At 34.5% G+C, this 13,004-nt stretch overlaps 1 protein-coding gene across 1 annotated transcript; it reads right to left on the bottom strand.

Annotated features, from left to right (window-relative positions):
- Positions 1–795: 795 nt before the first annotated feature.
- LOC115994497 (1-aminocyclopropane-1-carboxylate oxidase homolog 1-like) lies at positions 796–6,161 on the bottom strand. The gene is made up of 3 exons (XM_031118669.1): positions 5,573–6,161; positions 1,928–2,249; positions 796–1,250 (listed from the first exon to the last, which is right to left on the bottom strand). The coding sequence occupies exons 1-3, from the start codon at positions 6,100–6,102 to the stop codon at positions 999–1,001; spliced, it is 1,104 nt and encodes a 367-aa protein (XP_030974529.1). The 5' UTR covers positions 6,103–6,161; the 3' UTR covers positions 796–998.
- Between the last annotated feature and the right edge of the window lie 6,843 nt (positions 6,162–13,004).

Below are 13,004 nucleotides of genomic sequence, written 5' to 3'. Positions count from 1 at the left end.
AAGAAAACTGCTGGTATATAGTAGGGTGGGCCAATGGCAATGTTGTCTCTTAGTTTGACTTTGTTATAATTATATCCAAGAGACAACAAAACATTGCCAGGCATAAATAATTAATCTTAGCAACAATCTTACCAACAAATTAGTATTTTAGTTTAGCATTTTTTTTTTTTTTTGTTTGATTACTTGTGATTTGTCCTCAAATGTTTGTTTTAATAAATAATTGCATTGTAATGTATTAAAAAACTGTTATTTTGTGTCTTTTCATTTGTTGGTAATTTGTTAATACTAAATGTATATTAATTTACATTTTCATTAATTTTTTTTTAGCCCCCATCCCTCAATTGTCTGGCTTGGTCTCTACCTACAAATTATCTTACCCTTTTTTTTTTTACAAACTACTGATGTAAACTTTACATTGTAGACTAGATAAATGTTTACAATTGTGTACATTGTACATGAACAGTATAACGTAAACTATATTTGTCCAAAATAAAAATTTCCAAAGATAGTGGTGGAGGGAGGAGGGATATTATTCTTCTTGCCCAATTGCACTGCTGTTGAGATTCAAGTCTTAACAGGCAGTGCCATGCCAAGTAAGTTTTTTTGTTTTTGTGTGTGTGTGTGTTTTTTTTTCCCTTCTTTCTTTCTTTAATTTTCTAGAATTTCCCAATAATAGAGTGAACAACAACTTGGAAAGTAAATTCTTTTAGTAATATGCACCAATTCACCGTCAGAAAATTGGTAAGTCATGGCTTCAAGACAAAGAAGCTATAGAATGGCACAGATTTTGATTAAGCCTTCAAACATCGCATATAAACAGTATTATTCATTTATGCTTTTACTCAAGCTTCACAACCATACAGTCAATATGTCTAAAAAGAGTGTTACTTACATCATCACAAACCTTTTTTTTTTTTTTTTTAAACTACATCTTCACAAACTGAAAGTGAAAAAGGCTGTAGAGTCATTCTAACACTCTTCATCTTTATTATAGGAGTTCAAAGCCTGAAATGCAGCAAGGCAGAAGTCCCATCTAAGCCTTTTTCATTGAAGTAGTTACAATAGTCTTTCACTGTGGTTTCCCTATACTTTGGAGGATTGTCTTCTGACAATAACTCCTTGATGGGTCCGTAAAGTTTTGGGGATGGCTGAAGACCTGTGTAAAAAAAACATGCCACAGATACTCTTGGACCAACCTGGTTTGCCAATACTCTGTGTTCAACGCTTTTAAACCTGTCATTTGTTATAAGCTGAAAACACCAAACGGTAAAATTTTGTAAATTAGCTACAACAATAAGAATCCTTGTTGATTTTGGAGCATCAAAATTGAGAAATACAAAGAAATTTATCTACACCAGCATCAAACCAAGCAAACAAAAACAAGCATCATAGTTTTTCATATCATTAATAATAATTTCATGTATTCCATTTGTTTGGACAAAAATGATCCTTCCAATGTGCAAGTGAATGGATTTGCTCTTGATCGAAGGGGTATGTGATAGGGTAACAGAAGCTTTGGAACTTGGAAATAGTTTACTTTGGGGAGCTGAGAACATTGGTATTACACTACAACACAATACTCTTTGGCGAATGGCTTCAAATCTGGAGTCCCGTCCCTCTCACATTAGACCAACAGGTCATTAATAAGTATTTGTATTTGTAATATGATTATAATATACACTTCCATAAAACAATTTATTTTAGGAGTTGGCAACAAGATCCCCAGTAGACAAATAGAAAAGTAAAACAAAAAGGTATTGCTAAATCTATGAGTGTCATTACCAAAATTGATAATGATTAATTGGATCCAATAATATTATATTAACTACTCATTTTTGTCGTTGTTATTTGATATTAGACTTTATCCTCAACTAACCACATTACTTGCACGTTAATATTCCAACAGCTAAATAATGTGAAGACTTACTTGAAGAAGATCTCCAATGTTAACCACTAGAGCCCCGGGCACGGGAGGGATATCGATCCACTTGTTCTGATGCAGAACTTGGAGTCCACCAATATGGTCTTGTAGAAGCACAGTGAAGAAGTCATTGTCAGCATGCTTACTTGTGCCCAATGTTAAATCTGGTTGTGGGCAAGCAGGATAGTAATGGCACAAAACTGCAAGCCCTTCAGCGCAATCAATGTCATTAAGGTGGTTTGGGTTCAAACCAAGGGCCTCCGATAATAACTCAAAAAGTAAAATCCCCAATTTCATTACTTGCTTAGAGTACTCTGCAAGTATATCTCTGCGAGTGGTTATATAAAGCACATAAGGTGGTCATGCTTCATAGGATACAAATCATTCTCAATGTGAATGAAAATACAACCATTATAATATAGATACGGGAAATAGGATAGGAATTCACAAAATGAGTATTTAAGTGTAAAAATATTATGTAGTTTACATTTTGAAATCCCAAAAATAAAATTTGCTACCATTTTGTATTTCTGGTTAAGTGATTTTGAAGAAGAATATAAATGAATGAGGCCTATTAAGAAATAAGCACAATTCAATCTCACTTTAAAAATAGTGCTCTCTAGAGGACAAGGCCGATGGGTGCTAGAGAAACATCATCATTACTTTCTCCGGATGATCTATCTAATAATAATTTAATAGCTAGAGTTTTAGATAACTATTTTAATATTTGCATAGAAGATAAAAGTCATAAAACCACAATTATGATTACTGATTAGTATGCCAATGAGATAAGGGTTTATTTATAAAATAAATAAGACTGTGTTTCTCATTCACCTTCCACTAGTCAATAATCCGTGAAATGTAATAGAAAATTTAAAATAATATGATTTTTTTTAATCTTTTAATTTGTTGTCTAAACTGAAAAGTTTCTTCTTCTTTTTTTTTCTCTTAAAAAATATGAAATTTCATAATTACCGTAATTATTAATAGACATTTATGATGATTGTATTTGGATAAGGCACTATATATTCTAGAATTAACCATTTATTGTGATTATGTTTGTATATCGAACTATATATTCTACCATTTAAAGAAAATATAATGTGTCAAGATTTTAATAAAGGGTTTATATATGAAGTGTTTGTTTAGGAACTGTGGGGACTATGGCCCAAAGTAGTGAGTTGGGCCTTGAGCCTTGTCCGAGGACACTAGCGAATCCGAAGAGACAAACATGACTTAGGTGATCTACGTTACAAGCCTTATCATAGGAGACAAAGAAAGGAGGTCCGAGGAGTAACTTCTCCATGGACACTGAAAATCCGGAGCAAATGTATATTCAAACTGTTGAAGCACACTCCCTGAACACGTGAAAAGGAAGAAAACTCAAAATATCTAAGGAAAAACTGCCACCGCCACATTAAATACACTACAGCTGCTTTTTTGGCCGCATTAATGTGAAGAAGACCCCTGAACAGTATTACCTTAGCTACCGCAACTCACAAAAGACTAAAAAGGATGTCTGATAGGATAGGTGCTCAGGTAGGAGTCCAGGTGACCAACAAGTGTAAAGTCCGGATGATTAGAGATAGCCTATATAATGTAGAAAAGCTCCCATAAAAGAAGGGGGAGAAAAAAGAGAGAGAAAAAAGAGAGAAGGAGAACGGGAGCATGTAAAAGAACCCTAATATGGTGATCTGTAATCATAAAAATTTTAGTCCCCTCAGACAGATAGTCCTTTGACCATCACAGATTTTATTTTGTGTTTATTTACTCTTAAATTTCATGCAAGCCGTTGTTCAACTCATTTTAACCTAGTTCTTCAACTCATACTCTACATAAATTCATTGTATTGGGCTCTTGGGCCAAGATTCCATTAAGTCCGGGATTGGGCTCCAAATCTAACCCCTATAGGAATAATTTATCTAACTTTTTGCTTAAAGTGCTATAAATAAAACCTAAATAGTAAGAGTGTGTTTGGCATGAGCTTATAAGCTCATCTTTTAGCTTTTAACTTTTTTTTAGTTTTATATACAGATTTTTAAAATTTCACTTTTTCCCGCATTTTCTCACATTTTCAAATTTTTTTCAAATGTACAAGAATACTTTAACATACTTTCAGTAAAATGTTTTCGGTTTCAACTAAATAAACTGTTCCCAAACGGACCCTAAATAAAATAAACTGATTGATTTTTTGCTGAAAATACAGTAAAAAAGTTGGAGGATTAAAATAAATAAATCTTAAACCCAAAATTTTGAGCAAAAAGCAATACAAAGCCAAATGGTTCTCTAACTAAGTTTGAGTCGGACCCATGTAAAACATTAAATGATTGAGTTGTTTCTCTGACAAAGATTTAAGCAATAAGCAAAACATTAAAATAAGCTGCTTCTTTTGCAGGCCTGCAAATAGTAAATAAGATAAGCAAAAAACCATCTTATCTTTCTTTTGGTAAAGTAAAAAAAAAAAACCATCTTATCAACAATTCACAAACACACGCGAAATATAACTTAAATTCAATTAAAAACATATATTAAAATAACGCAGTGTAAATTGCAAGACCTTAAAAAGCTATCTGACATAATATTATGATGTCAATTGTAAGTCAAATGTCTTTGGTTTATGCCTACCATTAAACGAATCAAAAATCAAAAGATATAGGTACTAACTCATAATTCAACACAAGGTCCCTGCATTAATAATCCATTCTACAGTTGCCTAACAACTTTATAGTTTAGTAATATTATCCCTTCTCCTCAACACACAAGAAAATAATAATAATAATATTTCTCAAAAAAAATAATAATAATAATAATAATATTTAATGATGGAACTAGCAAGAGCCCAATAAAGCCCAAGCCTAAACCTCGAATAACTCTCATTTAAATCTGTTTGAATAAGTTACACATGCCAAACTCCAACTAACTCTCATTTAAACCTAATCACCCATAAGTCCAAACCTAATATAAATGCAACCTCATTTCTCTTCAAAAAAAAAAAAAAATGCAACCTCATTTAACCCATACAACTTACCTCCAACCAAGAGCCCAATAAAGCCCAAGCCCATTAAGCTCTAAAGCCCAGTCCAAACCTCATAAGCTGAACCTTAAGTCAACCCAAGCCAAAATCTATTAACCCTAAGCCCATTTCAGTCCAAGCCTATTCTCATTTTTCCTATTGACAAAAATGCAACCCAATTCCCACAAACTATACAAACACCCTCACCTTTCCCAAATTAGCATTTTCCTTGAACTCAATTAACCAATTTTATGTATAAAAAAAACAAAAACAAAAAAAAAAAAGCAACCCTGTCCTTTAAAAAATTATAAACAAAAATAATTTTGTTCTTCCCCCTCCCCCCCCACAACACACACACACACACACACAAAAATAAATAATAAATAATAAATAATCTCAGCAGTTAAGTAGTAGCAAAATCAAATATTGAAACCGCTACACACAGCCAATAGTAAAACCACTCTTCTTAACTCAAAATTCTGGCTTTGTCCTTCTTTTGAAACTCGTCATTCTTACCCCTTAATTATTTACAAAACTTTGATCTTTGAAGCGGCTAGAATATTGTTGTTCTTAACGTTATATTTTGCCCAATAATGTTAATAAATATTTCAGTCGATTATAAATAGTAGATCACATACCTGCACGAAGCTGGCAAATCTTGTAGCTTTGGAGGATTAGGAGCCATCGTACAATGAAATGTATCCCTCCAATTGGTCGCGGCTCCACTGTACAAATCAAAGTTGCTGTTGTACACCACTGGTCTCATGCGGTCACGTGTATACAACTCTTTCTTAAACTCAGTATCTTGCTCATAAAACCTACGCGCTCCTTCCTTAATCTCCTCCAGAACGCTCACAGGGATCCCATGATTGACCACCTGAAAGAAGCCCCATGTCTCTGATGCTTCACCAACCCTTTCAACAATCTCCTTGCGTTTAATTATATCTTTGTCGATACCTTCGAGGTCTATGGCAGGAATACTGAACTGGGTGTCACCTGTAGTAGCTGAGGTCTTGTCCAAACTCTCTGGTGGGTGATGGAATATACGAGGGATCTCAGTAACCCCAGCATCTACAAGTCCTTTAACACCAGCTTTTGTATCATCAAAAGCCTTCAACTCACTTGCTCTATCATAGTCTGGCACTTCATCTCTGCTAGTAACAACCATTTTTTTTTTCCCTGCTTTTATGAGGTAGCTGAGGAAGTTCTGCTCAAAACGAAACTTATCTATAACATATGCATAAAACAAAGTGATTTAGGCCTCACAGTTATACAAATCCGTATTCTAATATCCACATATACATACATACATACATGCATACATATATATATATATATATTGATTTAAGATTTTATTATAGTTAGTCATTCCATTAGAATATTGTCACGTCAATTTTTTTTTAAAAATGATATAATTGATCATTTGATTTACATATTCAAATACAATTATAATAAAATTTTTAATGTGTAATTAATAATTTCATATTAAGGGCAAAATACAATAAAATAATAATAAAATAATATTTTGTTAAATTTTCATGTATATTGTACAGGTTACCGATTAATGTGATATAAATTCATAAGGGAGCAATATGTGGCCATATATATATATATATATATATATATATATAGAGAGAGAGAGAGAGAGAGAGAGAGAGAGAGAGAGAGAGAGAGAGAGAGAGAGAGATGCAAGACGCCCTTGAACTTTGGATTAGTAGTTATTACACTTCCTAAACTTTTATTTTAGCTAATTTGCTCCTTCAACTTCACTCATGTGCTAGATTAGTACTCCAGTACGACTTGTGTTAAACTAAGTAACGAAACTCAATGTGTGTTAGATAAAAACACATTAAAGGGAAAAAAATAAATAAATAGAAGGAAAAGAAAAAAGAAAACATTTACAGATACAAAGTTGAAACTAGAGAAACTGAGACGAGTGAGACACAGGTTCACTGAGAGAGAGAGAGGTCTCTCTCAATCGAAGTCCCTTCCATCGCTGATCACTCTGTCCTGCCTCTGATCTCACTGTTCATGATCACAAACACTGCAATGGGCTTTGTATAATTTTGAATTTTGTTAGTTAGGTTCTTGAAATTGAATTATGAAGTGTGTGGGTTTCAAAACTTTGAATTTGAGGTGGTGTTGTGGAATTTAAGTTCAACTTTGTTCTGTGAGTAAAAGTTAGGGAAGGTTGGTGGGGTCAAAAACATTTGCCATATAGAATTACAGTTATTATTTAGAAAATTTGACAACTTTGTGACAATTGGTATGGCCATGGACTGGGTTCGGGCTGGGTATACCCAAACCCAACCCCAAAAATTTACCCATGGATACTCTATCCCAATGCCCAATTAGTACCCATACTTGATTTATACCCAAATTTTTTACCCATGGATATCCAAATCTGACCTAAAGCTAGTTTTTTGGGCCTTTAATTTTCTTTTTCAGTGATGAAATTTTAAACTAAAAAATAAAATTTTTAATATATAAGTGTTTGTGTGTGTGCGTAACTTTCTCTATTGGCAATTTTTTAATGGTTATATGCTAAATTACAGTGTTGTGACTAAAGCCTATATTTCTTTTTCTATTGAATGAAAGTCATATGATTTTTTGCTAACTATGCACAAGCATTTGATTAATGTCATTTCCAAGCAATATCCAATAAACCTCTATACACACTATATTTTTGTGAAACTTTGTCTCACACTGACTCAAAGAGATTCGGGTATTTACTTATGAAAAAAAAATCATTCCAAAAAGTTTTGATCCATTTAAATGGGATTTGTATGAAAGAAAAATTAACAAAAGAGGAATGCTTAAAATTATATATTTTTCATTCATGCGTGATACATGGTGAGATATATACAAGATTCTAGCCAAAATGGTTTTGCCTCTTTCAACAAAATTTTCCAACATTTTGCCCCCTTTCTCAATCTATATAAGGATATACCCCTGTTTTGAAACTCGACATTACCAAAATTGAGTTCTGCGTAAAACTCAATAATCTTATAATCGAGTTTTTACGAGGTTTTTGCCACGCTGGCTCACCAGCATGGCATTTTCTTTTTTTCTTTTTTTAATCCGTACATAACTCGATTACTGTAAAATTGAGTTATATACCCAACTATAAATTTGTCGAGTTATAAAGTAAAATTGATATCTCTAAAATCGAGATATGCTTATGTTATACCATTACTGTTAGGACATATGTGATTCACTTGTTAGGAACATATGTCACTACTTTATGTAATTGGCTTATCCTTTGACAAAACGCATTTTACTTGTATTTGGGTAGATGTAGGATATGTTTAATACTTCAAGAAACCTTGTTTCAAGATCAAGTGTTAAAGTCATGCAAGTCTGTCCAAGATTCAAACTAATAAAGTGTCTGTCATTAAAGCTCGACAACTAGCATCTATCGAGCTTTAAGAGCTGTTCCAGCCCCGTGGCTCGACAGCATCTCGACAAATAGGGCATCTGTCGAGGTTTATAAAATGCAATTTTTCAAGATTGCTTTGACTCTAATCTGTAATTGTATGTTTGAGCTTTCTTTTCTCACAACCCTAGACATATAAAAGGATTATTTTGAGGGTCGTCAAAGGTGACACAAGTTGCACAAGTGTTGAGTAAAGTTTGTTCAAGCAAATTGTGACCAAAGACAGAATTTGCCCTAGTTCATCATTCTTGTGAAGAAGTTGCTGTGTTTGTACACCGTTGGGTTTTGTGATCAAGCATCTTCTTAATATTCATCATTTGAAGAACTTTGAAACCAACAACTTTCTCTAGTTGGTAATTGAAGTCGCAGACTGGGATCCGCGCAATTAGTTGATTGTCACTACAGAACAAGTCCAATTGGGTATTGGGGTAAGGGTTCAACTGTAAGTTGGTATAAGGTATTGGGATTCCTTTACTTGTAACTGCTTGTTGTGATAATAGTGGATTCTCGGGAATGGTGACCTTAAAATCACACGGTGGGGTTTTTGCTGTGTTGGTTTTCCCCATTCGTAAACAAATCACCATGTCAATTTATTTTCCGCTGCATACTTAGTTTAATTGGTGATTTGTTTATGCTACCACGCGTTTCCATGTTAATTTGATTAATTATTAAACTTGGCTAATTAATCAATTAATTCATCACAATGAGTCAATACATTTTTGGCCAATCAAATGGTATCAAAGCAGGCACACTCTGATTAGGTTTTAATCTTTGCTGTGTAATCCATTGACCCCTGTTTGTCATGGATAGAGGACAGTCTCTTATTATACCTCCTTTATTTAATGGCACTAACTATGCATACTGGAAAGTACACATGAAAGCCTTCTTGCAATCTCTAGATGAGAAGGTGTGGCAAGCTGTAGAAATTGGCTAGACCAAGCCAAAGGAAGCGCTGGCTGATTGGGATGATGCCAAGATCAAGATAGCAAACTTCAACAGTAAAGCATTAAATGCTTTGTTCAGTGCAGTCACTAATGAGGAATTCAAGAAGATATCCTCCACTGAAACTGCAAATGAAGCATGGACCATTCTCCAGACAACCTATGAAGGAACTAAGGCTGTCAAGGATTCAAAGTTTCAGAGGCTCACTACAAGCTTCGAAGAAATCAAGATGGAAGAGGATGGGTCATTCAATGAGTTCTATGCCAAACTCAAGGACATAGTGAACTCAACTTTCAATCTTGGGGAAACCATTCTTGAACCCAAGATTGTGAGAAAGGTACTCAGATCTCTACCTGAGAGATTCCATGCCAAGATTACTACTATTGAGGAATCAAAGGACATTGACAAGATTCCTTTGACAGAGCTGGTTGGTAATTTGCAGACCTATGAGTTATGTTTAACAAGAATTTGCAAGTCAGGTAAGGGCAAGAGCATGGCATTGAAGGCCAAGAGCAGTGACACTAATGAGTCTTCAGACGATGAAGATTCTAAGATGAAGTCCTATATTACGAGGCAATTCAAGAAGTTCATGAAGAATGCCAATGGGAAGGGCTTCGACAAGGACCGTAGGCAATCCAATTCTTTTCAGTTCAAGAGCCAAGACAAAGGGAAGAAGAATGCTAGGGATGGCGGTCAGTACATTGTTCCCGTAGGACCAAAGTACTTTGGGTGTCAAGGCTTCAGTCACATGAAACAAGAGTGCCCCACATATTTCAAAACCATTAGGAAGAGCAAGGCACTAGCTGCTACATTGAGCGACACTGAGCCTAAAGATGATTCCGACAATGAGGATGACAGAATCTTGAATGCCTTCACTGCCACTGTCAATCCTACTGAAGGGATTGTTGAAGATGTGGATGAAGAAGAAGAATTGGTGAAATCCAAGTTTGAGAAGATGGATGAACAAGATGACATCCACATAGCCTATGCAAAGTTATACAAGGTCTCAGAAAAGCATGAGAAGTTGTATAGGTTGACCACCAAGAAGTTTAGTGATGTGGAACTTGAGTGTGAAGAGTTTTCCACAAAGTTTGATGAATCCAATCAGACTATTGGAGCACTGAGGTTTGAAAATAACTTCTTGGCTGAGAAGATCAAGAAACTTGAGACAGAACTGTTCCAAATTAGAGCTCAACTGGAAAGGACTTCAAGCGCTAAGCTCGATGAAATGCTCAGTCTTCAGAAATCTGCTTCCAATCGAACCAGATTAGGATATGATTTCTCTTCTCCTAGTATTACTACTACTAGTTCTACTATTTTTTTTTCCTCCTACTAATAATGTTGAAATTGAGAACACTAATGTCAAAATTGATTTAGCTAATGAGAACATAAACAAGGGTAAATCTATCTTAGGAGCACCTCCTAAGCAAGATAAGAAAGAAGTTAAAAACCCTAGAGCTAAGAAGGCTAACTCTCAAAAGTCTAAATAGAAGAAGCAGCATCTATGTCATCACTGTGGAGCAACCGATCATACTCGACCTAATTGCTATAAGTGGTTAGCCACTCAATAGAGCAACGACGTGATAGCATCGGGAATCCAAAATCAGTTTTCATCCTTTTTTGCTCCTCTTGGAGATCTTCTCAAAGCCCTCATGTTCCTTCGAACTTAAACGGTTTTAATTCTTCCTCCTTACCATCGGATCAAGGGTTTGCTAAACGGAAAGGTTCTTCCAAGGTGTGGAAGGAAAAGGACTCCAAGTGATTTTGTCACTTCTTCTCTCTCTCCTTTCTTGTTTTTGTTTACATTACTTGTGTGTTTTGCTTTACCTTTTTGAGTCAATCTAGTTTTTATGTTTTGCTTTGTTTAACATGTTTTTGTTTGTTTTCAGTTTTTTTTTTCATATAAAAATTTAAAAAAATATATTGAAAAATCAAAAAAATACAAAAATAGTGTCTTTTGTGTACATTGGTACTTGTGTACCTTAGATGACCATTGAAACAAAATTTTCTAAATTTTGTATCTTTTGTAACTTAGATGAACATCTCTATGCACAACTAAGCAAGTGAGCTTTGTAGCTTGTGTTTGTATGAGTAAGATTAAGTTATCTCTTGTACTTAACACTCGTATCACTTTTTTTGATGGGAGAGACTAGAAAATCCTAAGAGAAAGGCATAAATAACCATTTCACCACTATTGCCCGCCAATCATGAATGACATTTGTGTGCTTCGGCATAGCAAAATTGGAATGTCAAATGCTTAACATCATTGGGTATTTCTTTTCTATCTCTTATATGCCCATGCATGATTTTCTTAAAAGAAAAATAAAATATGTAAAGAAAAATAAAAAGCAAAAAGATCAAAATGCTTTATATATGATTGCAAGCGTGTATTCTAGGAGATGTGGGAATTATAGGATGTACCTCGAAGGTAATAGTCTCCATCAAACAATTATGATTGTGTGTGAGTTGAAGTGATTTTCTCATATCTCAAATTGTCATAACATGTATACACTTATGCAATCTTGCGATGTTTTTCACACACAACACGTAATATTCTTTGCTACTCTTGATACATGTGTAGGTACAATGTGATTTGGTCATCACAAGGTTTACATGTGTTAATGTATGCTCACTAAACTGTCTTGACTTATTTTGAAATATAAAATTGATTAGACTTGTTTAGTGTGTGTGTGTGTGTGTGTGTGTGTGTGTGTGTGTGTGTGTGTGTTTTTGGGATCTATGTGCTTAAAATTTATATTGAGAGATGATTTTAAGAGTTCAAAATGTTGATTGGATCCTTGGTTGAGTTGCATGCTTAATTGCATTCATATCTTGTTTTTCCATTCTTGAAAAACTATTTTTAAGCAATCTTTACACCTCCTCAACACCTCTCAATACCTGGCTTATCTATCGAGCTCATCTATTGTTTTTCATCGCAATCTCAACACCTCTCGATAGCTAGGTGGATCGATCAAGAAATCTCCTATCTCCTCGATAGCTCCTCGATCCATCGAGCTTATTTTACTGTGGACACCTCTTGATAGCTACATCTATCGAAGCTTTTAAATCTCGACACCTATCTCGATACCTCTCGACACCTATCTCGATACCTCTCGACACCTCTATCTGTCAAGAATTACTAAACACCTATATAAAGTTTCAAACATGATCCGATCCTCATTTTCTCGATCTCTCTCAATCTGTCCGCGTCTTTTCACCTTCCAAACCTCTCTCACTCACTCCTAACCTCTTCCTCAAGCGATTTTCAAGCTTATTCAAGTTTTTCTTTACTTGGTAAGTCTCTAATCCCTCATTTTCATGCATTTCATGCTTTGTAACCCAAGTTTTTCGGTTTTCTACAAAAATTGGGGTTTTTCAAAATCAAAGAGGTTTTTGTGAAATTTTTGGGATAGGTTTTGAAGATTTAATCTTAAAAACTTCATACATTGCATTCCATGTGCATTACAACTATATTTTCATGCATTTAGATGTGTGTTATATATGTTAAATTGTTTGTGTGTTGGTAGGTTTGGATTGGCTGAGCCCATGATGATATTACTGATGCATATCACATGCGCATGCATATTCATGCATACGTCCTTTCCACTCAAAATATTTCTGTATATTTGAACTGTTTGAGACTTTTCTGAGTGTTTTTTTCTTCCCCCTCACTCTCTAGTTTACGTTAGTGC

Source organism: Quercus lobata, chromosome 6 (assembly GCF_001633185.2).
Source record: "Quercus lobata isolate SW786 chromosome 6, ValleyOak3.0 Primary Assembly, whole genome shotgun sequence".
Classification (NCBI taxonomy): Eukaryota; Viridiplantae; Streptophyta; class Magnoliopsida; order Fagales; family Fagaceae; genus Quercus; species Quercus lobata.
This window is presented reverse-complemented; position numbering and strand designations above follow the sequence as displayed.

Excerpts from the sequence above, each read along its gene's own strand:
- LOC115994497 (XM_031118669.1), bottom strand. The coding sequence starts at position 6,102 with ATGGTTGTTACTAGCAGAGATGAAGTGCCAGACTATGATAGAGCAAGT. Across the intron at positions 2,250-5,572 it reads GATTTGCCAGCTTCGTGCAG|AGATATACTTGCAGAGTACT; the intron begins GTATGTGATCTA and ends AACCACTCGCAG. Across the intron at positions 1,251-1,927 it reads ACATTGGAGATCTTCTTCAA|CTTATAACAAATGACAGGTT; the intron begins GTAAGTCTTCAC and ends TGGTGTTTTCAG.